Source organism: Mesoplodon mirus (genome assembly GCF_964341445.2).
Source record: "Mesoplodon mirus genome assembly, chromosome: 7".
Classification (NCBI taxonomy): Eukaryota; Metazoa; Chordata; class Mammalia; order Artiodactyla; family Ziphiidae; genus Mesoplodon; species Mesoplodon mirus.
In genome coordinates this window covers 129,261,715-129,288,230 of record NC_138983.1, presented here as the reverse complement: position 1 = coordinate 129,288,230, position 26,516 = coordinate 129,261,715, and the positions used below count along the sequence as shown (strand labels likewise).

The window sequence follows — 26,516 nt, the reverse complement described above, 5'->3', positions numbered from 1 at the left end:
ACAGCTAGGAGGATTTAGAGTTTGCCATCACCTTCTGTAAAGTATGGGGCCAGTCCATCACTCTGAAGTACAGACCAGAGTCACAGGCTGTAGAAGACTGTCCACTGACTTTCCATATGTGAAATGAATAATAGACATGTAATAAAAAAAGAACCATGCCAGGGGTGGCTCCTTGGAATTACAATAAAAATAGAATCCGGTACACAAGCAAGTAATTAGTCGCAGCAAATTAATTAGAGAAAGAACATCACAAAAGTGAACTTGTTTTCATTTTAGTTACAATCCGCTGGACCAGTGGCTTTACCCCTTGGGCGATCTGAGCCGCTCTGTAGAGCTGAGATGCGAGCTCCAAATTATACATACTCCTGCGTCAGCACCAAGTGCATGGGTAGACACTGAAGTTTGCTTCTGATAGCATTCTTAAAACTAAAAACCTTTCTCTAATTATTGGAAGCTATCACAATTCTTCAGCCAGACTTCCATGGAAAATCAGTGAATCTCCTCTGTGAGTTTTACTGTAAATCTCCAGTTGTCAAGCACACACATTGAAATCTTAAGCACATAATAAATATTAGTCAGTTTTGCTGAAAATGGGAGGAAGCCTTTAGCAGAGATCACACACAGCTTTTAGCAGAAGGAGATGTCAGGCAGGTTTAAGACTGGAGTCCTTAGGGAAACAGTTCAGAGAGCAGGAAGGAGGATTCATTTAAATATTTGTATTTATGAAAAATGTCACTAACCTGTTCTGCAGAGACTGGAGGAATGGAGTCGGAAATATTAAGCCAAATCTTGGTAAACCAGGAAAACTTAGGTAAAACAAGAATTCATGTCAGTTCTCCCCCACTTGCTGCCAATTATTTCTGATTCCTGAAATGATGTCTGAATCCCCTACTCTCAAAACCAAAAATTCAGTTAGTCCTGCGCTAGAGTCACATAAGTGTTGAGTTGCAATCAAGTTTTTCTTCTATTGATTAAGGAAAAGTAAATCTAAAGATCAGTTTCAGGATTGCGTAGAGAGGTTCTTTTCCTGAAAAACTAGACCTTTTTCTCCCCCCCTTAAAAAAAAAAAAAAGAGAGTAGATTCAGATGGAAATGTCAGTTACTTGGAGCTGAAACCTTGGTCTTTTCTGATCGGAATCACTTTGCACTGAAAAACACAGAAGAAAACCCCCCTTCTACCTTTGTACCTAAAAAAAGGCAACTGTATAATGTTACGGAATTAGCATCCACCAGCATGGGATTCAAACGCCAAACAAAGCTACTGCCTTCAATATTTAAATAAAGTTGGTTTTCTACCAAAGTCTTTTTTTGTTTCTCTGCTTTTGAACAGCTGCCACAAATAGGCTCTACCCTGTTTTTTCACAGGTATGCATGAAGTATTGAAAGAAACTGTCTCAAACTTTTCTAGGTTTTATTCCTCCCCTTTTCCCTCTGATACACCGCAGGGCAGTGTGTTAGGCCAGGGGACAGGTAACCAGCGCGAGGCAGGATCTCTCACAAGGGAAAAACCAAGGGCTCTGGAAACCTCCACAGATACCCAGCGAGGGTCCTTGGAGGGAGTGGGGACAGATAGACCCCTCCTGACGGAAATCTGCAGTAAGTATTTAAAAGGCATCGTGAACAAGGTAAAAAGGTGTCCGGTTCGATGCAGAATGAGAAACATTGGCTAAGGCAGAAACTAAGTTTATTATCCAAAATATTTAAAGTGAGACTTGTTAAAAAAAGGAAATCATTTGAAGGTAGCAGGAGAAAACTCTCTGTAAATCAACGGGAACTTAAAAATTGCTTCAAAGTTCTCTCTGACCAGACATTTAAATGCCAACTGTATCAAAAGACATAATTCCAGTTTTGAGCAAATTGTCCTAAAATGGACAAGAGGTTTGGGAAACTAGTTTTTCAGTCTAAATTATTCAATATTTTTTCCATAATCCCATGGTAATTCAGTAGGTTTTACGAATTCTCCACATGTATTTACTTTCAGGTGTCAAATGACTAGTTTCCTCCCAAAGGCACATATTTATGTAACAGAAAATCTGATTTTTTGGGTGCCTGTTCATAATAAAATTAAACTCAAATCCAAGACTCACCTCAAAGAGCATTCTCCTTGCCCAGCTTTTATCAAGGTTTTAGTCTAGTAGTCAACCTAAATGTCGCAAAGCAAAATAGTTGGTTCTATTTTAAAAACTGCTAGTGTCATAGTAATTGCTTTGGTCTTCTTTCTTCATGCACTCGTGGATATTTGTATCTCAGCCTTTTGACCCATATTAAATGTTTCATCCTTCTTGGGACAGGACTAGTCCTGGGATAAATGCCACCTGGGCTAACCAGATACACAAAATGGCGGCATAAATGGATCAGAATGACTGAGAATCTGGGTGCAAGCAAGGGCCAGGTGCTTGAGGACAGACAGAGCTGGCTTATTGCTGGTTGGGCTGGGGAGCCAGTTAGTGAGTGTGTATTCCGGGTATACACTCAGTGGTCACAGAGGGAAAAACGACAAAAATCTCTTTATGCCATGTCGGCAGGAGGGTTTATTCTGTTTGAAAGGGTGAAGTGAGCCAAGGTTTGACAAGATTTAGACCAAAGGTGGTGTGGGCATGGCTTGAAGCTAGTAACCCAAGACAATTTGTGTTTTACAAAGATGGCATAGATGGATGCTGCTTTTTAGGCAGGAGGAGAGGCAGTGTGAATGGAACACAAAACAAAAAAATATTCCTAAAAATGAGTAGAATAAGCCTTATATGCTGATTGTTTTTGTTTTGTTTTGTTTTCTTAAGTTTCTTACACCTTCTGTGAAAGAGTCAGATCTGAGCTAGTTTGAAATGATGCAGTGAGAAGTGTGGATGGCCACGAGCCTCCAGCTGTGAGCTCCTTCAGGCTCAGCCTCACTGTTGGAGCCAAAGGCAACCCCATCCGTGACTGGGCGAGGTGGTGGGACAATTGCCTCAGCACTTTCCACCCAATGCAGGACTCCCCTAATGGGCAATTTTTGCTCTGGAGAACCTAGTTGAGGTGACAAAGGCTATGTCAAGGGCTCAACTGAAGCAGCTCTACTATGCCAAAATCAGGGTCTAATTGGGAAAAACTTGGACTTGTGTATATAATTTTATGCATTGGGATTTTATATATGTATGTGTGTGTATATATATATATATATATGTATATATATAAATATATATAATGTATATACATTGGGGTTGAAATGTCCAAATTACTGTGGGAGATGGCAGAAGAAGGGATTAAAATTCTCAGAGACATGGACACGCATGTATATTTTGTGACTCCAGAAGACCCAACATATGATCATGTTCCACGGAAAGGCCCAGAGGACCGACACATCATCCACCAAAGGCAGCAGGAATATGCTGGTGAGAGAAGCACCAGCGTCACAAACAAGCTCAGTGGGGCTCCCCTCTGCAGGTCAGGGCTGATGGCAGGAGGGGTGGTCACAGAACTTGACTGTCCGATCGCAGTGGGGATGATGGGCACCTGAAACAACAGAGACCAGGTAGCAGCACTCTACTGCCTGAAGCCAAGGGGGTCGAATCTTCATAATAACCAAGCAGGTCAGAGTCGTAGCCAAGGGGCCCTGATCCATAGAGAGTTATGCAGATGATTAATAGAGCATGGCATCCAAGGGGCAAAGGAGATGGGCAGCCAACAAGGGTATTGCTTACTATATATAATAAAAAAAGAGCAAGAATGGTTGAGCAAGAGGCCAAAGACAGTTGCCCCAATGAAAGGTCTTGATCCCTTGCTCAGTTTGTGGATCTGAGTCAGTTTTTTAAATCTGGAATCCATAGACTAAAAAGGTAACCAGGTCACCAGAGGGAAGAATCCTGCAACATCATGACAAGTGTGTACAGTAGTGATTCTCTCAGTCCTTCCCCCAAAAGACCTATGGTCATTTACTTGATTGACTGTAGACTGGGGGAGGGGAATGCCTAGATATCTTGTGGACTGTTGGACAAGGGGTTTGAGTTAACACTGATACCCAAAGACCCTGTTAGAGTGAAAACAGAGAGGCCAAGGAAACAAAAGGAGACCTGGCCAAGTCCCAGCAGGTCCACAGGGGCTGCAGACCTACCTGGATGTCAGTTCCCAAGTCCCTATATATAATTGGGTTTAATATACTTGACACATTGGGTCCTTGGTCTGTGTGGTAGAAGCTGTCATAACAAGGAAGGAAACTGATCCTTCTACTCCAGCCAAGGGAGTCAGTACAAAAGAGTCTTGCATCCTGGGGTTGGGGGAAGATGGTGAAGATTAGTGTCTCTCTTAGACAGCAGGGGTGGGCGGATCTATCATATCTCCATTTAATTAGGCAAGATGGAGCCTGAAGAATAACTGTGGGCTACTGCAAGCTCAACCAAGTAGTAGGTCCAGTTTGCATCTGCTGTACTAACGTACCTTTGCTGGAGATACTACGTTAGTACAGATGGCTTCAGACACATGGCATGTGGCCGTTAATTGGGCAAATGCATTTTTTTCCCTATCTGATTCGGGCATGAGGGTCAGAAAAATAGTTCATCTTCAAATGGAACGGACAACAATATACATTTATAGTTTTGCTGAGATTGGATGGAATGTCTCCTATAGAACATCACCTCGATTCACAACGTTGACAACACTGATTGTCACAATGAGGAAGAAGTGGCCAGAGGCCTGGGAAACACACATGTGCTCCGAAGGTGGGAGTTACATTCCTCAGAGATTCAAGGCTAGTACTTCAGTAATACTTTTAGGAATCCAGCGGTCAGAGACATGCTGGGATCTCCCCTCCAAAGCAAAAAACAAATGGCTGCATCTTGCAACCTCTCTACAAAGAAATTCTTCCCTCTTCGTAGCTTTCTTTGGGTTCTAAAGGCCACATATTCCGTACCTACAAAAACTGCTCCAGCCCACATACCAGGTGACATAGAATTCAGCCAGCTTTGGCTTGGGTTGAGAGCATGAAAGAGCTTTGTAGCAGCTCCAGACTGTAATGCAAGCAAACCTGCCACTTGGGTCATATGTTCAGTAGGTGTTTTGTTGTCGGAGATGTTAGGGGCAGAAAAAGATGAAATGTGCTGTTTATTGCAAACCGCAGTGGGAAAACCATAACTCAGGTCCCTGGAGTTCTGGAGCAAAGTCATGACATCCACAGCAAAAAATAACACACCTCCTGAAAATCAGCTCCTGGCATGAGAATGAACCCTGTGATGGAACATTTGACCAAGATACAAGTGACCACGTGCCCAGAAATTCTCCTCGTGAGCTGGGCCCTGTTGGACCCACCAAGACATAAAGTCAGGGGGTTCCAGCAGCAATCTACCCTAAGATGGAAATGGCATAGCTGCATATCTTGGACTGGCAATGAGCAAGCTGCTGGACTAGGTAGCCCAGAATCCATGTCACCTTTCAGAGTTATACTGGTTCTGCAACCCCCACACCGTGACCCAGATAACACATATGGCCCTATGTGAAGTGTGAGGTGGGCGGTGCATATGACAAGCTGAAGGAGGATGAAAAAGCCTAAGCTTGGAGTGTGGATGGATTGGCTTGGTGTGTGTCTGCAAGCCCAAAGCATATGGTGGCTACACTACAGCCTCATGCAAGGGTGGCCTTGAAAGACAATGAGAGGAATATTTTCCCAGTGGGTGGACTTGGGGGCATTATATCTTGCCCCCAAGTACTCTGTGTCAAAATGGTCTGATGTTAGAACATGTACAAATTCGTGGCAGCGGTGAATCACATATCCAGTTGGATAAGGGCCTGGAAATAAAAAAAGTGGCAAGGAGGCCTAGAGTAGAGACATGTGGGTAGACAGATGGGAATGGACATGAAGTGTGAGGATCTTTGTGTCCTATGTTAACACTCAAAAGAAAGCATCCATTCCAGAAGAGGGACTAAACAGCTAAGTAGACAAAATGACTTGGGCAGCTGATGTGAAGCAGCCTTTGTCAGTGTTGGTATGATGGGCACGTATATGAAGTGGCCACAGCAGCAAGGATGGAGGTTATGCAGGAGTCCAATAGCATGAACTCCTACTTAGCAAGGCTGAATTAGCTATCCTGGCCTCTGAACGTTCACCCTGTCAATAACAGAGAGAAAAGCTAAGCCCTCAGTCTGTCACTGTTCCTCGGGGAGACCAACTGGCCACCTGGTGGCAAAATGACTACACTGGGCCACTTTCATCCTGGGAGGGCCAATGGTTCCTTTTCCCGGGAATAGACCTGGACTCTGGATATGTGTGTGCTTTTCCTGCCCGCAGGGCCTTAGCCAGTACCACTAGTGAGAGGCTTGCAGAATGCCTGATCCACAGGCACAGAATTCCATGCAAAATAGCATCCAACTAGGGAGGCCACTTTACAAAAAAGGGGATGTTGAGTGTGGGCCCAAGATTACAGTAGGAGCCCCTGGTTGGAGCAGTGTCCCCAGTAGGAGGAATACATGGGTCTAGGCACCAAAGTGTGGAAGCAGGAGTAGCCCCACCTGCAAGTACTCCCAATGATTATTGAGGGACTTTGGCTTCCCAACCCCTCATCTCTAGGCTGTGCAGAGTTTGACATCCTGGTTCCCAAGAAGGTGTGCTCTCACCAGGGGACACGGAAAGAGTCCCACGGACCTACAAGCTATGGCTGTGATGCTGCCTGGGTACTTTGGGTTCCTTGTTGCAGAGACTAGCAGGAAAGACGAGCCACCACCCTATTAGGAATCCCCGACCCTGAGAAGCGGACGGAGGTGGAGCTGCTGTTGTGTGACAGGCTCAAGGGGTAAGACGTGTGGAGCTCAGGTGACCCATGATGGTGGCTCTTGCTACTCCCTTGCCCAATTGTGACTGTGATGGACAAGCACAGCAACCCAAGTCTGAGCAGCATATAGTTACCAGGGATTCAGATCCCTCAGGAATCAGGGTTTGGGAAAAACCACTAGGTAAACCACTGAGACCAGCAGAGGTGATAGAATGGATAATGGAAGAGGGAGACAGTGGGTACCAGTCGTGACTCTGAAATCACCTTCAGTGTCACGGGCTGTAGTCCGTTCCCCTAACCTCCCTTTTCTGAGGTTCCCCTCTGGAAGAGAAGCCTGCCAGAGCCCTGGAGGAGCTGGCTCTGATCATGGATGGAGAATTGCATCTACACATGGCACAGGGTGGACTGTGGTACATACAGACGTGCACCACTCAGATCCACCTTCAAGAAGAGAATGCTTTCCAGCCACAGGGAGTATGGTTAGCTGACAGCTCCCAACTGTTGGCTCCTGTGGTGTCTGCCTCAGTGTTCAAGCTGAGGTCATGTTCCTGTGTTCCTCCATCAATGACTCGAGAAAAGCTTCGGTAAAAGGACCTAAGTGGGATGCCTCTAATAGGAAATCTTTGCTCCAGAGCATCTTATTGGGCTTGCAGACTTTGTCAGGGCTACTGCATGGTGTGATGCCCCCTCCTGCCCCATCTTTCTTCTTCTCCTTTTCTTTCACAGTGCTATTACCCAATAAACCTTTTGCACTCCTAACTCCACCTTAGCATCTTCTTCCTAGCCATCTGAATCTGCAACATTGGTGTCTTGGATAAATATACAAGCCCTCTACAACTCATCATTTTGCTTCATTGTATAATCTGCCATGGAGATCCCAGATATTTTTGTAGTGCAGTTGTTTCTACCACTTATCCACTGACTGAATAATGTTCAACCTCCTAGATCTAGGTGGATAAGGTGATTACATCGAAGGTTATGCTTACGTTCTCCCTGAAAATGGTAGTTAGCCATAGCAGAATCCTTGAAATGGATGAGATGATATAGAAAATGCAATTATGCTCATGAAGACTTCTCCTGAACAGTAAAGATGTTCATGATGAAAGGGTCTCAAGAGCACCACATCTGGAAGTTTGCTTCTCTTATTGCCTTGGAATCTTCATTCTTGGACACCTGGGTTAACTTTCATGGGTTCTCCTGAAGTCTGTTTTTCATTCTTAAGAGAAAAATGTTTAAAAATGTGATGTCATATTTCTAAATTTTTCATATTTACTAGTATCATGGTAATAATCGTTTAACGGCAAGCTGCAAGCATTAGGAGTTTAAATTGTAGCACAAATGCTCGAGAACATGTCTTTTTTAAAGAATTAATATTATTTGCCTCTAAGTAATTTTCTTTTTGTGCTGATCTTACTCAGTCTGGACACTGGACTCTTAATTATGAGAAAAATGGCATTGGCTCTTTGAAAATCACATTGAGTAACATTAATGTTTATTAACTAGCAAGACTTTCTAGATCTAAGATCTCAATAATAAATGATGCTCAGCTCTGAAATTTAAACAAGGACTCACAGATATTTTCTGAAAGTAACTCTAGTATCTATCTCTAGGCAAGGAGTCTGTAATAGCTAATTCTAAGTAGACGAACATAACCAAAAAAATCTCACAATTGGTCTTATTCTAACATCCTTGTTAGCACATTAGCAATAAGGTTGAAAAGGGGCAGGGGGAGTGGAGAGACACTCTATATTCCCTATTCACCAAGTAGCACCAAGTAGTTCTAGAAGAATTTCACTGGTCGGCAAGAAGCAGCTCTGATTAAAGCTTACTGCAGACAATAAACAAAGGGTTTTAGCACTATTTGTCTATCACTTTTCAAGGGCACTCAGCTGAAACAAATGCTCATACATTGTTAAGGATAAATAATACATATACCTTCTCCTGCAGAGGTGAAATCTCACTCACCAATGATTAAAAATTGCAGATTCCAAGGAAAGAGAGCTCATAAGACAGACGATATGCATGGCTCATGCAAATCTATTATGTGTTGAATTCAAGTGCCTAGATTTGCATGCCTAATTGGGAAGAATGCCATCTTGGTTGCACTAACCAGGAATCACGTATCAAGCCCAAGATCAGTAAAGTCTTTTTGACTTTGCAGGGATGTGACAAGTATTAAAATCAGAAAAAAAAAAAAGTTCTTTTATGTAATTCCAGTGGAGAACTATTTGGCAATATCTACCAAAATTACAGACACTCTGACCTTTTGATCTAGCAGTCCCACTTCTGGGAATGTATTCTACAGATTTATTTCAAACATGTAAAAGAACATATGCTTTTTACTGCAGCAAATTGAAAAAAGTAAAAAAGAGAGAAAGAAAGAGGGAGGGAGGTTGGGAGAGAGAACAACGAAAGACTCAAATGTCTATCAATAAGGTATTGGTCAAATAAACTATAAATCACATCTATAAATGGAATACTATATCTTATATTATAAACAAAGGGTAAGGTGATTTCGTATATGTTGCTATAGAGAGATTTCCAAGATACATTGTAGGTGAAAAAAAGCAAGGTGCATGATGGTATATAATATGCTAACTTTGCTGTATAAAAAGGGATCAATAAGTATATTCTCATTTGCTGTTATTTGTGTTGACTTGGCAAAGACACACAAAAAGCTAATAAAAGATGGAGTACAGGGGTTAGAGTAGATTTTTCCAGTGTATACTTTGTTTATATTGTTTGATTTCTGAATCATGTGAATGTTTTCTATTTAAAATGAAATACAAATGGTTTTTAAAAGATGTCTTCTTGTAAACAAACTGAACTATAAACCAAACAAAATTTTAACACAACCAAAGCAATTCATAATGTCCTAGTTGTATTCTCTAATAGTGGAATAAGGCTTACATCTGCCCTCAAATGTATCAGGTAGTTCAGAAAACATTGTATTTTTTAATGTCTGCCTCCTCTTATTCCCATTCTTATTTATTTAACACCTTAACTGTATTACTTATAGTGACTAAGAAGCATTCAAGGATGAAGAGTCTGTGAAAGACTCAGTAAACTGAAATTGCATTGTAATTTTTTGGCAGACCTAGATCTCACAGACCATAATAGATAAACTGCCTCCTCTATTTTGTAAGCAATATTTATATTCCTCACAAGGCTCTGTCTTGAATTTTAAAGAGGAACAATAACAGTGACAGCCTCAACCTTTCCCATAACAAAACCTGTGATATGGGCTCCATTAGATTATCTACTTTTTCTCCCCCCTATAAACACCAAGTTCACTTGAACATGGATGCCTCCTTAATAAAAGTCCGAGTCAAAACTGAGTGGCCTGTCTCACCTTTAGTTGTTCACGGAAAACAAAGCGTTAAGGCTCTAGAATGTGCTCAGGTTGAAGACCAAGTGACCGGTGCTCAGCATCATATTGCAGGTTCACTTCTTCTTGTCAACAGCACCCATGACAAGTGTCCAATCTGGCTCCTCCCAGGAGAGCAGGGAGGACAATGGATATACACCAATCGCAGTGTTACAATTCTGAAAATGGCATGAGGACAAGTTCCAATTTGGATTTAGAGCTATCAGCCGCATCAGTGATTTTGTTAATAGAGCAAATCAATTTAGTAAGTGAACATGGAGGAACATCTCACTTTAGTGTTTTAGTGAAACATAAAGACTAACAGTAATGGTGTGACTGTGGAGGGCTATGGGAGAACCTTAGCAGCAGGTAGTACAGTACAGCTCTCAATTGCAGCCAAACTGCTTGGGTTTGAATCCTAGCTCTGCTGCCATTTATCAACGGTGTGACTTTTGGCAAGTTACTCAACCTATCTGTGCCTCACAAGTAAAAAGATGGGGATAATGAACAGTGCTGAACCATAGGGATGTCGTGAACATCAAAAGGGTTTAATATAAGTAGAGCATCTAGATTGGGCCCTGGATGATAATAAACGCTCATTGTTAATGTTTAGAAGAAACATGAGAATGAAAATTGTAAGCCTGGATCCCTGGCACTGATTCACACGACCAGCAACTCTATCTGCTTTTGTCTCATCTCCCTCTTGGATTATGAGTTTGTTACTCCCCTCTTGATATGTATGCCTTAAAACAGAACGCAAGCAAATTGCTCAGGTGCCTAAACCATACTGAAGAAAAGCATAAGATGTTCACATGTTTTATACTCATATGTCTAGGCAAGTATATATATCTGAACATTTTAATAGATCAGTTTGTTAAAAAAAAAAACCCTACACATTTTTAGTGTTATTCTCAAATTTTTGAAGGAAAAGGATACAGAAATTCATTATATTTTAAGGAGATATAATATGGTATGCTATCCCTTTCATGTATTAACTCAATTCCTAAATCTTAGTTACAGTAAAAATTTAAAGGAGATGAAATGACTCATGTTAATATCTATCATGACCTATGTGTTTTAAAAGTTATCTGGCTAAATTTGAATCCTGAAATCCTAAGTCTAAGTTGGAGAACACAGATAACTTCTTTTCCAGAGAAGAGGCGGAAAGACAAATGTGACTTCAAGGGTTAACCTCCTTGTTTTATATGCATTCTGGTGGAAGTTATAGCATTTTTCAGTCCAATGGGTATTGGGTGTCTTGACATATGTCTACCTTGCAAGAACTCAGAGACCCTCATAATAAATACTAAATAGAACTTAGCACAGAGGTTAAAACGATAATTTTTTGAAATTTGAATAAGAGGTAGAAATAATCTTACAATCGCGATACTTACACACTTCTGAAGCACTGAGAAAGAATTTAATTGATTCTGTCTTCTAAATACAGTAATGAAGTATATATAGTTCTTGGACCTTAGTTCTTGGTACAAGGTTAATTCATAACAGATTACCAAGAAATTACTGATAAGCACACAGTTCAAGTGCCCCAAACCCTAATTCTTATAGAAAATTATTTTTCAAAGGAAAGAAATGTCACGTGAAAAAGTGTCGCAAATTTCTAATTCATCAAAATGAGATTCTTACTCAAAAACAGGGATGCCAAATAGCTCAAAGGTGGGTTTTCATCCTTAAAAGAGCATGTTAGAAGTATAAAACTTTGCTAACAAAAAGGCAATAACATATTTCCTATGAACCTTTGTTTTGTGGTTTTAATTTCTAACTTTGGCAAGATGCCAACTAAATTTGTTAAGCTGGTCAAACTCTTTCACCAGCTTAGGCCAGTTCCCCAGAGGACTCAACCGCAGCACTGATGTTGACTTTCTGCTGTATAAAAATAAACATGCACCTTGACCCCCACGACTCCAGGAAAAAATCAGAACACAGAGAAAGTGGACTTTTAGATTTTTAATTTTTTTAAAGATTATCTATATATCTATATATATATATTAATAAAAGTGCAAAGAATAGACCTTCATGTTTAAATTATATTCTAAAATAAAATATATATTTCCATGAACTGCAGGAGACAACTGGCAAGTAAAGAGCCTGAGAGAGTCCAGTCCCTCTCCATCACTACAATGGACATATATTTGAAGGAAGCACCTATGAAAATAGTGTTCACAACACACCTGGTAACACAGAGAGCTTCTGGGTGTTCTTGAAAGCAGTTTGCAGGTCAATCTAATATGAAATGAGGGGAAAATCAAATTCATAGACAGAAATGACATTGCTTAGAACAATCTATTATTCTGTACTCTTGTTTTATTTGCCCTGGAGCCTAGCACCTCCCATGGAGCAAGCCACCTTCACACACGTGCTCGTGAAACTATCACCTGCGCGCCTCAAATGGTGATACTTCCTTGTGCAACAAGTCTTCCCTGTTCACGACACTGCTGATTTAGCATCATAGCTGAAACATCTGGTTAGAACTGAACTTTTTTTTTAAGTAAACAAACTTTTAAAACATAGCATCATAACATTCGGCTCTTGTTACACATAGCTTATGTTTTGGGCTTGTTTTCATCAAAAGGTCTTAAAGGAACAAGAGTTATATAATATCTGCTGCTTTCTTGTGTATTTATGGCCATGGTGGCAATAGATTGCAGAAACAATAGAAACTTTCAATAAAAAAAAAAAGATGTATGACTCTGAACTTTTTTTTTTTCTTTAAAGCAATCTGGGATATTTCAAAAATTCAAATTCAGAAACTGATTTCCACTGTGGTGTCAGCAGCTACATGCCCACATGAAAATGATGCCTCAGTTTTTCCTTGGCTTTCTTTTATGACTCCTTTCCTTTTTCAGAACTGACAATTTCTATTTTAGAAAAGATATGTTCTATACACTGTGCCTGTAGCAACATATCCGTAATACTGGCTATGACAGAATTTTGTCTCATGAATGTCAATAATATGCTCTCACTGAATCTGAATGAAGTTAACATTAAAATACAGATAAGCTACAATCAATTATGCATAACTTGTAGACTCAAAAGTCCATGGTCTCTCCTCTCCTTCTTTTTGACCTGTTATAAAAATAATTTTGGTTACAAGTGTCTACACAGCACCAATTTTATTTCAAAAGCAGCATCTTTACTCAGCCACCCAAATCAGTCTACACGTATACATGCTCAAATATCTTTTCTCATTTACTTCTGTTCTGTAACTCTAAAAGACCGGTAATTGCATTAGATCTTGTCTCAATCAAAAATCATTTAGCAATTATTAAAACAATCAATTACAATGCCCTAAAAATACCCACAGCCACTGAATTAAATGAGAAGTTCCCCTGACATGCAACTGTGTAATCGGAGAATTACGCCTGCAGTTGATGAGCGCTGTGCTCTGTAATAGCAGAAGGAACAGGTCTCTAACAGTAAAAAAGCATTTCATAAAACTTTGTCATATATAAAATATCTTATTAATTGTCATCATTCCACTGATGATTAAAGCATAAGTGTTTGCTCTGCTTTCTGCTGTGGGACAGTCGGGGGTCATACAACCTCAAAAAATAAGGGGGCATCTGTTTCTCAGGCTGACAAAAGCTCAGTTACACTGTTTCTCTCTCAAACTCGTCTGCACTCACGCACACGTACACAAAGCATCCACAGTTTTAATCTTCCTGACACTGTTGCCACACTTTTTTCCCACTTCCAAAAACCTGTCAGGAAAATGTGATTGCAAAATAATTATTCTTGTCTATACCCAGCCTGGATCTCCATCGCTCATTTTTATGATTTTATGATTTTGAAAGATAAAGCAAAAGGAGAACAGGCATCATTCATCTTCCTCAAACCCTTTGGTTTCCACTTTCAATGTTACAGTGAATGTAGATTTGACTCAGCAGGCCTGGGTCAAAGGCTTTACAGATACTGAACCTGAAGTGCATTAAGAGAATAAACATCTGCTATCATGGCATAGGACAATTTAAAAAGTAGCATCCGTGAAGAGTTTACAAGAGTCACCTAAAAATTTCGTAAGAAATTAAAGAATTTGTAGGAGGGACGGAATCATGTAACAAAGGTCAAACGCAATCAGGTAACAATTACATTCTTTGAAAAATACTTCATGTGCACATTTTCTGCCCCAGGTGCACTAAGTCCTTCTCAAGTCTCCTATCTGTAAACATGGTGGATCCAGAAAGACATATATTAAAGAAAGAGATTACACTGATTAACAAAGGAATAGAAGAACAAACAATAAGATTTCAGAGCAGGTAATGACTATCTTTTAAAGGAAAGTGCTTTAAATATGGATGCTTCTGCAAAAAATATGACTTGGAGGCAAATCTGAAGTTTTGACACTTATACTTTACTCAGAGATTAGTCAGAGTTGTTCTTCTGTAGGGGCAACTAAACTGAAATGTAAAACAAAAATAATTGTTCAATTATGACATCACAAAATCCCAGGGAAAAACTAGGAATCAAAGCTTCCTTTGATTAAAATTTCCCACTTCGAATGCAAAGTGCAAGAGCAAAAGCTTCAAATGATGACAGGCAGGAAAGTCACAGTACTCGTTCTCCCATACTCCACCCCCCACCAGACTCCCTCATACACACTACAGAGAGTTTACTAGCTAATTCTCAGCTCTCCTGGCACGTATATCCATTGCTCTGTTGGATTCTTCATAAAGTCAGGCCTCCATTCCCAGTCGTTTAAAGTAATGAAAAAGATAGATAGATACGAAGAAATACATTCAAAAAGCAAAAAGCGAAGAACTCTGGAATGTGACATAGCTCATGTCAGTAATGGTTGATATACTGTGGGAGGAACATTAAAATTGAGACAGTTACATACAGAGTGATCAGGCTGCCGTGCCTGTGCTTCCTGGAATTTTAACACTCCATCTACTCTTCTTCCAGACCCTAACAGAGCTATAGGTTCTAACTGAGTACCTGAGATCAGAATCAGGCTGACAAATTATTTCAAAAGGGAGAAATGAAGAAAAAAGTTACCCAAGTTGAAAAATAAGAAGTTCATTATGGACAGAATAAAACTAAGGTAAACATGTATGGACACAAGTCAAAATGAAAAACTGAACCCAAGAAGGAGAGAGGGAGGGGAAAAAGGAGAAATTGGGAGAGACGTGCTGGCCCTTCCTGGAAAGATTCCTTGTTTCCTGGTTTAAGTAAGTGCAAGATACTCTTCTGAGGGTACAATGCTGTTCACGCCATCATCACAAGTACACCTAAGTGGTCATGAGGACCAAGCAGTAGACAGATCCCAGTGAACACAGTAAGAAGTCGGTGGCTGCCTAGTCCCCTCTCATGAGGGAGGGCACAGAAACTGGAGATGTGGCCAATTCTGGTGGCGGAGTAGAAGGAATCTGTGGTAGAAAATACCCAAAACAGCCCCCTACCCATTCTAGGGGGAAATATACAAAACCCCCCTGAAACCTAAACAAAACAAAACAAAACAAAATAGAGCAAACTTCTCCCTCCTGAAGGAAACCTCATGGGAACAAATGCCCTGCGAGTCCTAATGTGTGTGCTCTCACAAGGCTGGCGGAGGTTATTTTGTTTTGGATTCCACAAAAATTTTGTCTCCATCCCTAATGCCAAAAGAATGCAAGGCTCGAGAGCTGTACTTCATTTCCTCTGGGCCAAAGGGCGCTTCGTGGTCAAAATAGTAGAGAAGCATGTTGCTAGTGGGTAATTGCACTAGAGTTTTTAATTGTTTCTTTAGTTCTGCAACTGTTTGGTCCAGACGAATGGTCATTTCTTCCACCTGGTTGTTAAAGTGGACTTCTACTTTCGCACTGCTCTGGGGTCTCAGGTCCACTTCTGCCAAAGGCTCCAACTTCCCATATTTTGTGACTAGTTCATGATACCTAGGAGGATAAAAAAACAAAACAAAACAAAACAAAACAGTGACAACTTAAGCCACTAGCGCATGAACTACTGACTTCTTCAGAACTACAGGTAAACTACACTGTTATTCTCAACATCTTTCTAATATCCTAGTCTAATATTAGATCTACTTACCTGCCTACCTACCTATCGGGTGACTATTGTGGAATCTGTGACCTGAAATCGTTGCCCTTTTGAGGCCACAGTAAAACCCCATTCTTGTGGATCTGGGAAGAGTCTCTCCTAAAGATGGCCGACATGCCTGCTGCTAATCTTTATATAAGAATCAGCTTAGAAAGGAGAGGAGAACCTAGAAAAAAAGTAGACACTACAAAGATTATAGAGAGAAGTCTAATCACTCTGTAGAGCCTGCTTGCTTGGGCATCATCATCAAGGCAGGCAGATATCTAAGCACGTGTTCCTTGGCAACAGATGGGAAGATGGATGCAGGCCAGCAGTTTCTGAAACCTGGGGAAAGCATAAGTTACAAACAAAAACATCTCTAGTTGTATGTTAGCTGTCAACTCAGCTTTTTCTGATGCTTTGCTGAATGTTCCAGCCTAGCCTAGTCGACTGTAACACAAGGAGTTTGTGGAAGAGTCAAGAATACGTTCTTGTAAAAAAGTGGTAAATGAAGGACACAAGTTCCTTGAACAAGGCAGGAATAAACAGCCAAAGACACCAAGAGGAAAGTGAATTATAGAGGTGAGACTAGGGCCCAGGAGGACAAGTTTCCCATGTGGAAAATCTTGTCTCCGCTGCTAGCCTTGGAGGATCTAGGTTTGATTTCATTGAGAAAGCTGAGCAGTTTCCTACAAACCAGAGAGGGGGAAAATGCTGAAAAGATCTAATATTAGCTTTATTATAACCAAGATATACTGAGGTTAGTTCGGAATCAGAATACAATGGTCATAAGATTACCCCCACCACGTTCTCCACCCTACTTTTGGCTTTGACTCAGTTAAATCAGTGTTATAATGTGGTTGGTAGGAACACGGAAGCTGTAGTAAGACATCTGTGGTCAGGGATGGAAGTAATCATGTCCAGGAAGGGGAGAACCAGGTATGGTAAAATAGCACTGGCCTTGGAGTCAGAAGACCTGACTTCAGAGTCTTGACTCCATCTCATAATTAGCTGTGTGACTTACCAACTCACTCAACCCTTCTGGATCTCAGATTTCTCACCAGTAAAACTGGGATAATAAGTCTGCCCTTCCTACCTTATAAGACAGTCATAAGAATCATATAAAATAATAGATGAGTAAGCACTTTGTAAGTTCTAAGTTCATATGCAAATAAACAGTATTAACATTACATTCCTGCTGTCTGGGACTTACATTATTAAAACACACACACCACTAAGAAAATATATGATTGAAATCTACTTAGGTAGGACTTCTTGGAAAAGGTGATGGTACGATGAAACAGATTATAGAATCGTCTTCTCCCAGGACTTGAGCCCCAAATGGTATTCTTTTAAAAGGGTAAAACATTACCAGCAGCAACGAATACAGGAAAAGAGGAAACTGCCTTATTGCCATAACCTTTTAAAAGGAACCAAAAGCTCTGTACCATGTGGTTCTGTTAAGCAAGGGTCCTAACTCACCCCCCAGAAGCCATTATGGAGAAGGATGGTAAGGAAACAAAATCCTGAGCGTACTGACCAGTACTTCCTAATTTAGAGCAAACTGAGCTGGGGGGTAAGGAGTCAGCTGGGAAGAAGACTGCGGAAACACCTTAGGGATCAGAAGTCTCTACATCCCACTGCCAAGATGTCAGGATCTTAGCAATGGCAAACGAAACAAAACAAAACAGTCCACACAAACAAAAAACAAAACTACCAGGCCTTGAAATTTTCCAAGGCTCCAAACTGAAAAAGTGAAATGATTCGAAGTCCAAAGGTATCTTTCCTTCACCCAATCTCCTAGCATATGCCTTTAAGTAAGAGAAAGTAGGTTATGATAATTTAATAAAATCTTGGAAAAAGACAGCAGAACCTAGGGGTCAAATAAGCTGAACCCAATTCTACGGATATTTTCCCTTCAGACTACAGAAAAGTAGATAGAATTGTAATACCCCAGGCTCTCAAGCTCTGCCCAGGAGGGACAAAAGGAACAATGGCAAAGGGGTCAAGGAGTTTACTTATACTATGTTTCAGTAAAGAGATGGTGTAGATAGAGGTATCTACTTTTATACATAAGCAAGAACATAAGACACAAAATGGCAACTAAGCACATACCACTGCAAAAGGAATAAAAGAGAGAAACACATTAAGTAAAAGGCAGAGGCAGAACTCAATCTGAAAGAAAACATAATTGAATGAAAAGAAAATGCCCCACAAATACTCTAAGGTCTAGAAATTAGTAAGTGCATAAATATAATAAAACAGGGGCTCAAAGATAAATGATAAACAGCAGAATGAGATGAAAAGGGAGATTTCAGCACCAGTGAAAGAAACAGGAGCAAAATAACACATTACCTACCAAATAAGTAAATTAGGAAGTATGACCCAGGAATATTATACCTCACCAAGTTTTTTTCAGAAATAAATTTAACAAGCAAATATTCTGAAACAAGAACTTAGGGAACAGGGCACCCATGAGTCCTTCTGAAAAAGAAAACCACTACTCAACAATGAGATTAAAGAACTAGTGTTAAGCCCTGAATCTAGTTAAATATAAAACTAAAACTTAAAATAATAACTGTATAATCCTAGACTTATTTATACTTGACACTATAGTCAACTGAATTTATCTCAAGCACAAACATATTTGTACACAAAATTATGGTCCCTGTGCAGAAACTAGTCTGCAATTGGTCGTCTATCTACAAATTAAATGACCTATAAATTAGGACACTCTAAAAGGTCTTACAGTTTTCTCAAAATCAACATGACCAGAAATAATTCATTGTTACTCCCCGACCGTCTTCTCTTCTAGTCTTCCTTATCTCAGTAAATGGCACCAGACACTGTCTAATCAGCCTAGCCAGAAAATGAATAGTCATCCTGATTCCTTCCTACCTCTCCTCTCCACTTCTCCCACTCAATCAATTGCCGTGTCATACTAATTCTATTCCTAAATATTTCATGAATCTACCTTCTTCTCTCTTGCCCACTTGTCTTGTAAATTCAAGCCACTATCATTAATAACCTGGATTGCTACAACTTTCTTTGGATGCATAAGTTGGGTAATTTTCCTCAGTATTTGTTTCAGCCTCCTCCTAGAATGCCTTTCTGTGCTGCAAAGCTGAAAACTACATTTACCACACTCCTTTGCAGGTAAGATTTAACTTCCATCAATCTCATTCAACAGCCCTGGGGAGAGACATAGTGGATTTAGCAGACATGGAGTGGGAACAGCTTGGGTAGAGGCTTCCTAATTACCAGATTGTGGTTCAAGTAGTGTGTTCCTGGAGTCAACACCCTCGGCAGCAGCTTGCTGATCTCCAGATCACAGCTAAGGTGGTGTGATCCAGCACCAGGGACAGCAGCTTCCTGAGTCTCCCCTTATCTGATGCTATAGCAGAGGTAGCAGTGCCCTTGGTGGGCTAGTTCTGTGGTACTGCTCTAGGGATAATCCTAGGGAGGCAGCCCTTCCAAAGAGTTTGTAAGCACCTTATTCCCTATATGAAATCCCTTTCTTCTTAAAATAGCTAGTTTGTGGCTTCTGTTATCTATAACTGAATTTCAAATGATACTCTTTCAAATGGTTTCCCAAGACTTCAGGGTGGTCCCCAATTGACCCTTGTCTATATCACAGCCAAAGTCATTGTCATAAAACACAAATTTGACTACAACACTCCTCTACTTAAAATCACACAATACCCATCAGAATAAAGCCCTCTTTTTTTTTTTTTTTTTTTTTTTTTTGCGGTATGCGGGCCTCTCACTGTTGTGGCCTCTCCCGTTGCGGAGCACAGGCTCCGGACGCGCAGGCTCAGCTGCTCCACGGCATGTGGGATCTTTCCGGACCGGGGCATGAACCTGTGTCCCCTGCATCGGCAGGCAGACTCTCAACCACTGCGCCACCAGGGAAGCCCAGCCCTAACTCTTTAACATAATTGTGGTAGGCAAAATTTTGGCCCCCCTAAGCAGAGAACCCAGTTAAGCCATCCTGTGCCCACACTTTTGACACATAAAAACTATAACATAATAAGTATATATTGTTTTAAGCCACTAAGTTTATGGCAATTAGTTACAGCAGCAATAGAAAACTAATACATTGCTTATAAAAGGCCCTTCATGATTTCGTTCCTACGTAACTTTCCAAATTTATTTTGTGCCATTGACATTACCACTCCCTGCACCTGCTTTCCACTTATTTAATCTTAAAAGCAATGTTTACTTATTAATTTTCAGGTAAATCCAGCAGGGTTTTATATATGGATGAAAGTTTGGATACGGACTAGGATAACAAATATTCACTCTTTATGCTGTAAAAATCAAGAAAAAGCATTAGAGTTGTGACTCACTATATACACTGAATATGTTCCCCTAAAAGTTACATAAGTAAAGATCATGATTTTAAGATAATATGTTTACTCCTAAGTATCTTATTTTGGATTATCTTTAAGCGGGGCAAATCAGTAGACACAAGAAATCATGATTTTAAAATATGCCCAGTAAATTTTAGAAACCAATTTCTACCTAGTCTTCCAGCTTAGATATTTTATTCATTATTCAAAAGTTCACCTAAACTATGTCTGAACTATATCTGTATATTCTGTATTATCTGAGCTTTTCTTAGCATCAGCCCCAAAGCTATAGTCTTAAGAGGTAAAGGGCTTTTTTCTTCCCAAAGCTATAGTCTTAAGTGGTAAATGACTTCCGATGACTAAGTAGTCTTCAAAATTAATGATCTCAATTTATATTCTACCAGTCAGTACCTCTATCTGATTATTAAAAAATATTTAATATTTATAAGTCTCATTTCTGAAGTGGGCAAAATGCTATAAGTCTACCTTGGATGATATCATTGACAAGGATGTACTGCAATAAGCAAATGTTAAATTGTAATACATATTGGTCTGTGTTTGTGTTCAGAACTTCTGAATATCATTCCCCCATGATCTCCTAACAGAAAATGATCAGTCATAACAAAACCAAAATTTACTACACACAGCATAAAGGCCAGCATGACCACATGGGCAGCTGAGAATGATAAATGGGAACCAAATGCTAGCTGAAACCTTGTGAAGAACACTACCCACAGGCAAACTGGCATTGTGCTTTTTTTTTTCTTCCTATTAAATAAAAACACCCACGAGGAGAAAAGCTTCTTTCAACTTTAAGGGTTTTTTCACGGTGAGCAGTTAAAAATCAGGCTACTGGTAGGGTGGGGCTGAAGGTGGCACTAACGAAGGGGGGAACGGGGAATGAACCCATGCCTAGTGAAGCTGGGGCAGGGCAGCCCTACTCCCAGTGCACGTAAGTAAGTAAGCCTTCACACACTAGCCGTTCCTGGTCCACGGCACACCTGCCTGATGGGACAGACACACGAGCGGGTTTTAGTAGCGTGATGGTCAGGTTGGGAGAGGTGTGCCCCTTTCTCTTATTGTCCATTTTCACTCTTGATTCCTAAGACAGCTGGGAGCATTTCCTCAGTCACCATCAGTCACAGGTCTATGAAGCTAGAATAAAGACTTGGCACACTACTTGAAAAAGACTGAATGCTCCTACCGTAAATCTTAGTCTGAGGGTGAACTTACGACAAAACCTAAAACCCAAAGATGGATAGAGACGAAAGGTTAACTCATTTTCAGCTCTAACTAGTTTAAAAACTATTCTAACTAAATAATATGAACATTAAATATTTTACATTATTTTTAGGAACCTGGAAGACTAAAGGAGGCCTAGAGCCAAAGGCTTTGAGCTGGCAGAAAGCTCGCACATTTGGACCTCATGGCTCCAAATCCATAAAAGAAGCAGCTCACCATCTCAAGGAGCATCCTAGAGAAAAATGATGGGATTTACATTTTATGCAGGCACATATACCACAATGGGATTACAGGTATCCCAGTAGTGTGCTCACAGGTGGCCTATAGTAGTCTTATGCTAACAATTCCATTACTCTATTGATTCTCAAATGCAGACCCATATTGAAACAACTGGAGTCTTTATTCTAAATAAAGCTATTTTACTCCAAAATAAATCCCTAATACATACATCTCTCTCTTTAAGGAAGGCAACAAATAAAACATGAAAAATCTCTTATGGTTCCCTTGGTTGAAACAAATCATTAAGTATAACTAGATGAAAAACATTCACGAAATTTACTTTGTTTCCCAAGGCATTATGAAGGATTCAAAATACATTTCAAATATCTGATTGCTGTTATTTAACCCCTCTTGTATGGTATGCTTTCTCTCTTTTTGGTATGGCATCATATCATGGCATATCAAAGAAATCTCCCTAGCATTCTACAGCTGGGATTTTATACTCTTACTGAAACAGTTTCCTCAAGGTCACCAATACCTTATTTATTAAAACACATAAACATCACATTTCAGAGGCAGAAAGGATCTTAGAGATCATCTGTTACATATTTTACAGATATAGTAATAGAGGGCCAGTTTACTAGCCCAAAGTCTATTAGCCAGTGAATGCAAGGGTGGAAATTAGAACTGAGGTCTTGTTCTCAGACCATCATTCTTTCTCAGGTCTCATCATATTAATGGTTTGCTGCAATAATGAATACTGTTCTAGAAATTCTCTTCTCCTTTCTACATTTCAAATGTCCCCTTTCAATCTCTCTTTACAGGTTCTCTTTTTACCATCTACACTTGGGTAGCACTCAAAACTCACTCCCAGATTCTCTTCCCTTTTCTTTTTGTGATCTTCCATCACAGCACTCATTCTCTTATTTAGCTTAAGCCATAGATGTTTCCCACTTGTCTTCCTCAAGCTTCTGTATTTCACCTACCTCCAGAATTATTTATTCTCATCTTTCATGCATAGCAAAGTATCTGAAACTGAACTTAGTATTTTCCATATAGTTTTCATCAAGGCTTGAGTCATAGAATTTTGTTTCAATTCACTATTTCTTAAATTCAAGTGCTGTCAAAATTGCCTAGTAAATGGATAAAGATATCTAGTCATATAATGGAATACCACACAGCAGTTAAAATAATTATTTTAATCTACATTTATCAATATGGTTAAAACCTTGATCAAAATGGCTCCATAAATTCACATTTTAATGCACTTCTGCTCCAAATACAGAGTAAAATGGATAAAATAAGAAAGGGTTGAATTTCAAGAAGACATACCCAGGCTCAAAAATAACAGACATCTCCATGGACCAGAAACTGAACAGAAATACAAAGCATACAACTGAAACCACAGGACCACTGGACCCCAGGTCCAAATCAGGCAGTAGCAGTCAGGAGTTAAGTTCCTGTTAGGCAAAAGAAATTAAAAGTATTCCATGGGAGAGAGAGGAACTCAAGACAGGTTCACTGCCTGAAGGAGGGGTAGGGTAGGGTGATGTGAGGCTGGGCATGAAAACAAAAAACTGCTGCAGATCCACTGCCTCGGGCTACCTCTTTTGAGCAATGGGTCTAGGTAAAAGAAGTAATAAGATAGCTCTACCAACAGGAACTGAATCAAATCACCTGCTGCTTAGGTAACTAGATTTACCCTAGCTCTATCTCTATAATCAGTGGGATAGGGTCTCCAAAATCCATTACAAGAGCTGGTTCTAGACCAGGGGTCTGGGGAGCTGGTTAGAGATAACTGCAAAAACCATTAGACAGGGAGAGGTAAGCTCAAACAGGAAGACATAACAATCTTCAATGTGTATGTATTTAACAACAGAGCTTCAAGATAATGAAGCAAAAACTGATAGAACTGGAAGTAGAAATAGACAAATCCACAATTACAGCTGGAGACTTCAGTACCCCTTTATCAGTAATTGAAAGAACAAGCAGAAAATTGTAAACAATGTAAAGACTTGACCAACACTAAAAACTTGACCTAACCGACATTTTTAATACACATTTCCCAGCAACATCAGAACACACATTTTCTTCTAGTGCATATGGAAGTCTAACCAAGACAGACCATGTCCTAGGCCCAAAACATACTTAATAGGTTTAAAATAATTGAAATAATACAAAGTATGTTATCTGATTATAATGATATTAAACTGGAAATCATTAACAGAACAACAACAATCCCCAAGAATTTGGAAAATACACAACACACCTGTAAATAACCCAAGGGCCAAAGAGGAAGTCACAAGAAAAATTAGGAAATATTCTAAATTCAATGAAAATAAAAATACAATATATCAAAAAATATAGAATGTAGCTAAAGCAGTGTTTAAAGGAAAATGTGTAGAATTAAATGTCTGTAAAAGAAAAATAGAAAGGTCTCAAATCAATGATCTAAGCTTCCACCTTAAGAAACTAGAAAAAGATGAGCAAACTAAACTCAAAGCAAGAAGAAGGAAGGAACTAATAAAGATATGAGCAGAAATCAGTGAAATAGGATGCATATAAACAACAGAAAAACCATGAAACCCAAAGCTGGTCCATAAGGTTAGTGAATTTGATAAACCTAGTCTAGCCAGACTGATCAAGAAAAGAAGACACCAATATCAGGACTAAAAGAGGAGACATCACTACAGACTCTACAGACACTAAAGGTTTATAATAAATGAATATTATGAACAACTTTATGCCCACAAATTCAATAACTAAGATGAAGTGGATGAATTCCTTCAAAGACACAAATTACCAAAGCTCATTCAAGAAGGAACAAATAGAGCCTCCCTGGTGGCGCAGTGGTTGAGAATCCGCCTGCCGATGCAGGGGATACGGGTTCGTGCCCCGGTCTGGGAGGATCCCATATGCCGCGGAGCGGCTGGGCCCGTGAGCCATGGCCGCTGGGCCTGCGCGTCCGGAGCCTGTGCTCCGCAGCGGGAGAGGCCACAACAGTGAGAGGCCCGCGTACCGCAAAAAAAAAAAAAAAAAAAAAAAAAAAAGAAGGAACAAATAACTTGAACCAGGCTATATCTATTAAATAAATTTAATCATAGTTAAAACCTCCAGTAAAGAAAACACCAGACACAGATGGCCTCATTGATAAATTCTACAAAATATTTAAGAAAAAAATAATATTAATTCTACACAAACTCTTTTAGAAAAAAGAAGAGGAAAGAACACTCACAAACTCATTTTATGAGGCCAGCATTATCCTAGTATCAAAACAAGGCAAAGACATTAAAAGAAAATTACAGATCAATATCCCTCATGAATACAGACACAAAAATCCTCAACAAAATATTAGCAAGTTTAACCCACCAATGTATAAGAAGGTAATATATAATAAGCAAATGAGATTTATCCTGGGAATTTAAGGCTGGTTAAACATTTTAAGAAATCAGTTAATGTAATTCACTGTAATAGACACTAAATAAGAAAAACTACATGAATTTTTCAAGAGATGCAGGAAAAGAAAAGAGAAAAAAAAGAAAATAAAAAAAAGAAGTATAAGTCATATAGATTGGAAAAGAAGACATACACTGTGCCTCATCATACACAACATGATTGCCGACAATGAATTCACAAAAGAAATACTAGAGCTAATAAGTCTAGCAAGGTTGCAGGATACAAGGTCAATATACAAAAAACAATTGTATTTCTATACCTAGCAATGAACAATTGGAAACTGAAATTAAAAAATAGTACTATTTATAATAGGACTTAGATACATGAAATCCTTAAGTAAAAATGTAATAAAATATGTGCAGAATTTTTGTGAAAAAATACAAAACACCAATTACTTAAAGAAATCAAAGAAAACTTAAATAAATGGAGAGATACACTGGTTCATGGACAAATAAATGGAGAGGTATACTGGTTCATGGACAGGAAGACTCAATATTATTAAGATATCAATTCAACCCAAATTGTTCTATAGATTCAACACAATCTCAATCAAAATGCCAGCAGAATTTTTTTTCTAGAATTCAACAAGCTTATCCTAATGTTGATATGTAAAGGCAAAGGAACTAGAATAGCCAAAATAACTTTGAAAAGAAAATCAAAGTTGGAGGACCCACACTACCTGGATCCCAAGACTTATTCTAAAGCTACAGTAATCAAGATAGCATAATACTGGCAAAAGGATAGACACATAGATCATGGAAAGGAACAGAGAATCCAGAAATAGAGAGTCTACCTATATGGTTAATTGATTTTCAACAAAGGTATAAACTCAATTAAATAGAAAAAAGATAGTCTTATCAATGAATACCACTAGAACAATGACAGTCATATACCCAAATTAAAACAAAACAAAAAGTTAATCCATATCCTAAACCATATACAAAAATTAACTCAAATGAATAAATGTGCTTAAATGTAAAACCTAAAACTATAAAATGTCTAGAAAACATAAGAAATCCCTGTGATCTTAAGTTGGTCAAAGATTTCTTTGATATGACACCAAAAGCACAATCCATAAAAGAAAAAAATCAGTAAGTTGAATGTCATCAAAATTTA

At 39.4% G+C, this 26,516-nt stretch overlaps 1 protein-coding gene across 4 annotated transcripts in view; it reads right to left on the bottom strand.

Moving 5' to 3' along the window:
• Positions 1-12,051: 12,051 nt before the first annotated feature.
• Positions 12,052-26,516, bottom strand: part of TBCEL (tubulin folding cofactor E like) — a 72,840-nt gene continuing 58,375 nt past the window's right edge. For all 4 annotated transcript variants that reach the window (XM_082628505.1, XM_082628506.1, XM_082628504.1 and 1 more), the window contains one exon: positions 12,052-15,989. In XM_082628505.1, the coding sequence (XP_082484631.1) occupies positions 15,671-15,989 (319 nt within the window). In that variant the 3' untranslated portion in view covers positions 12,052-15,670. The remainder of the gene's footprint in view (positions 15,990-26,516) is intronic.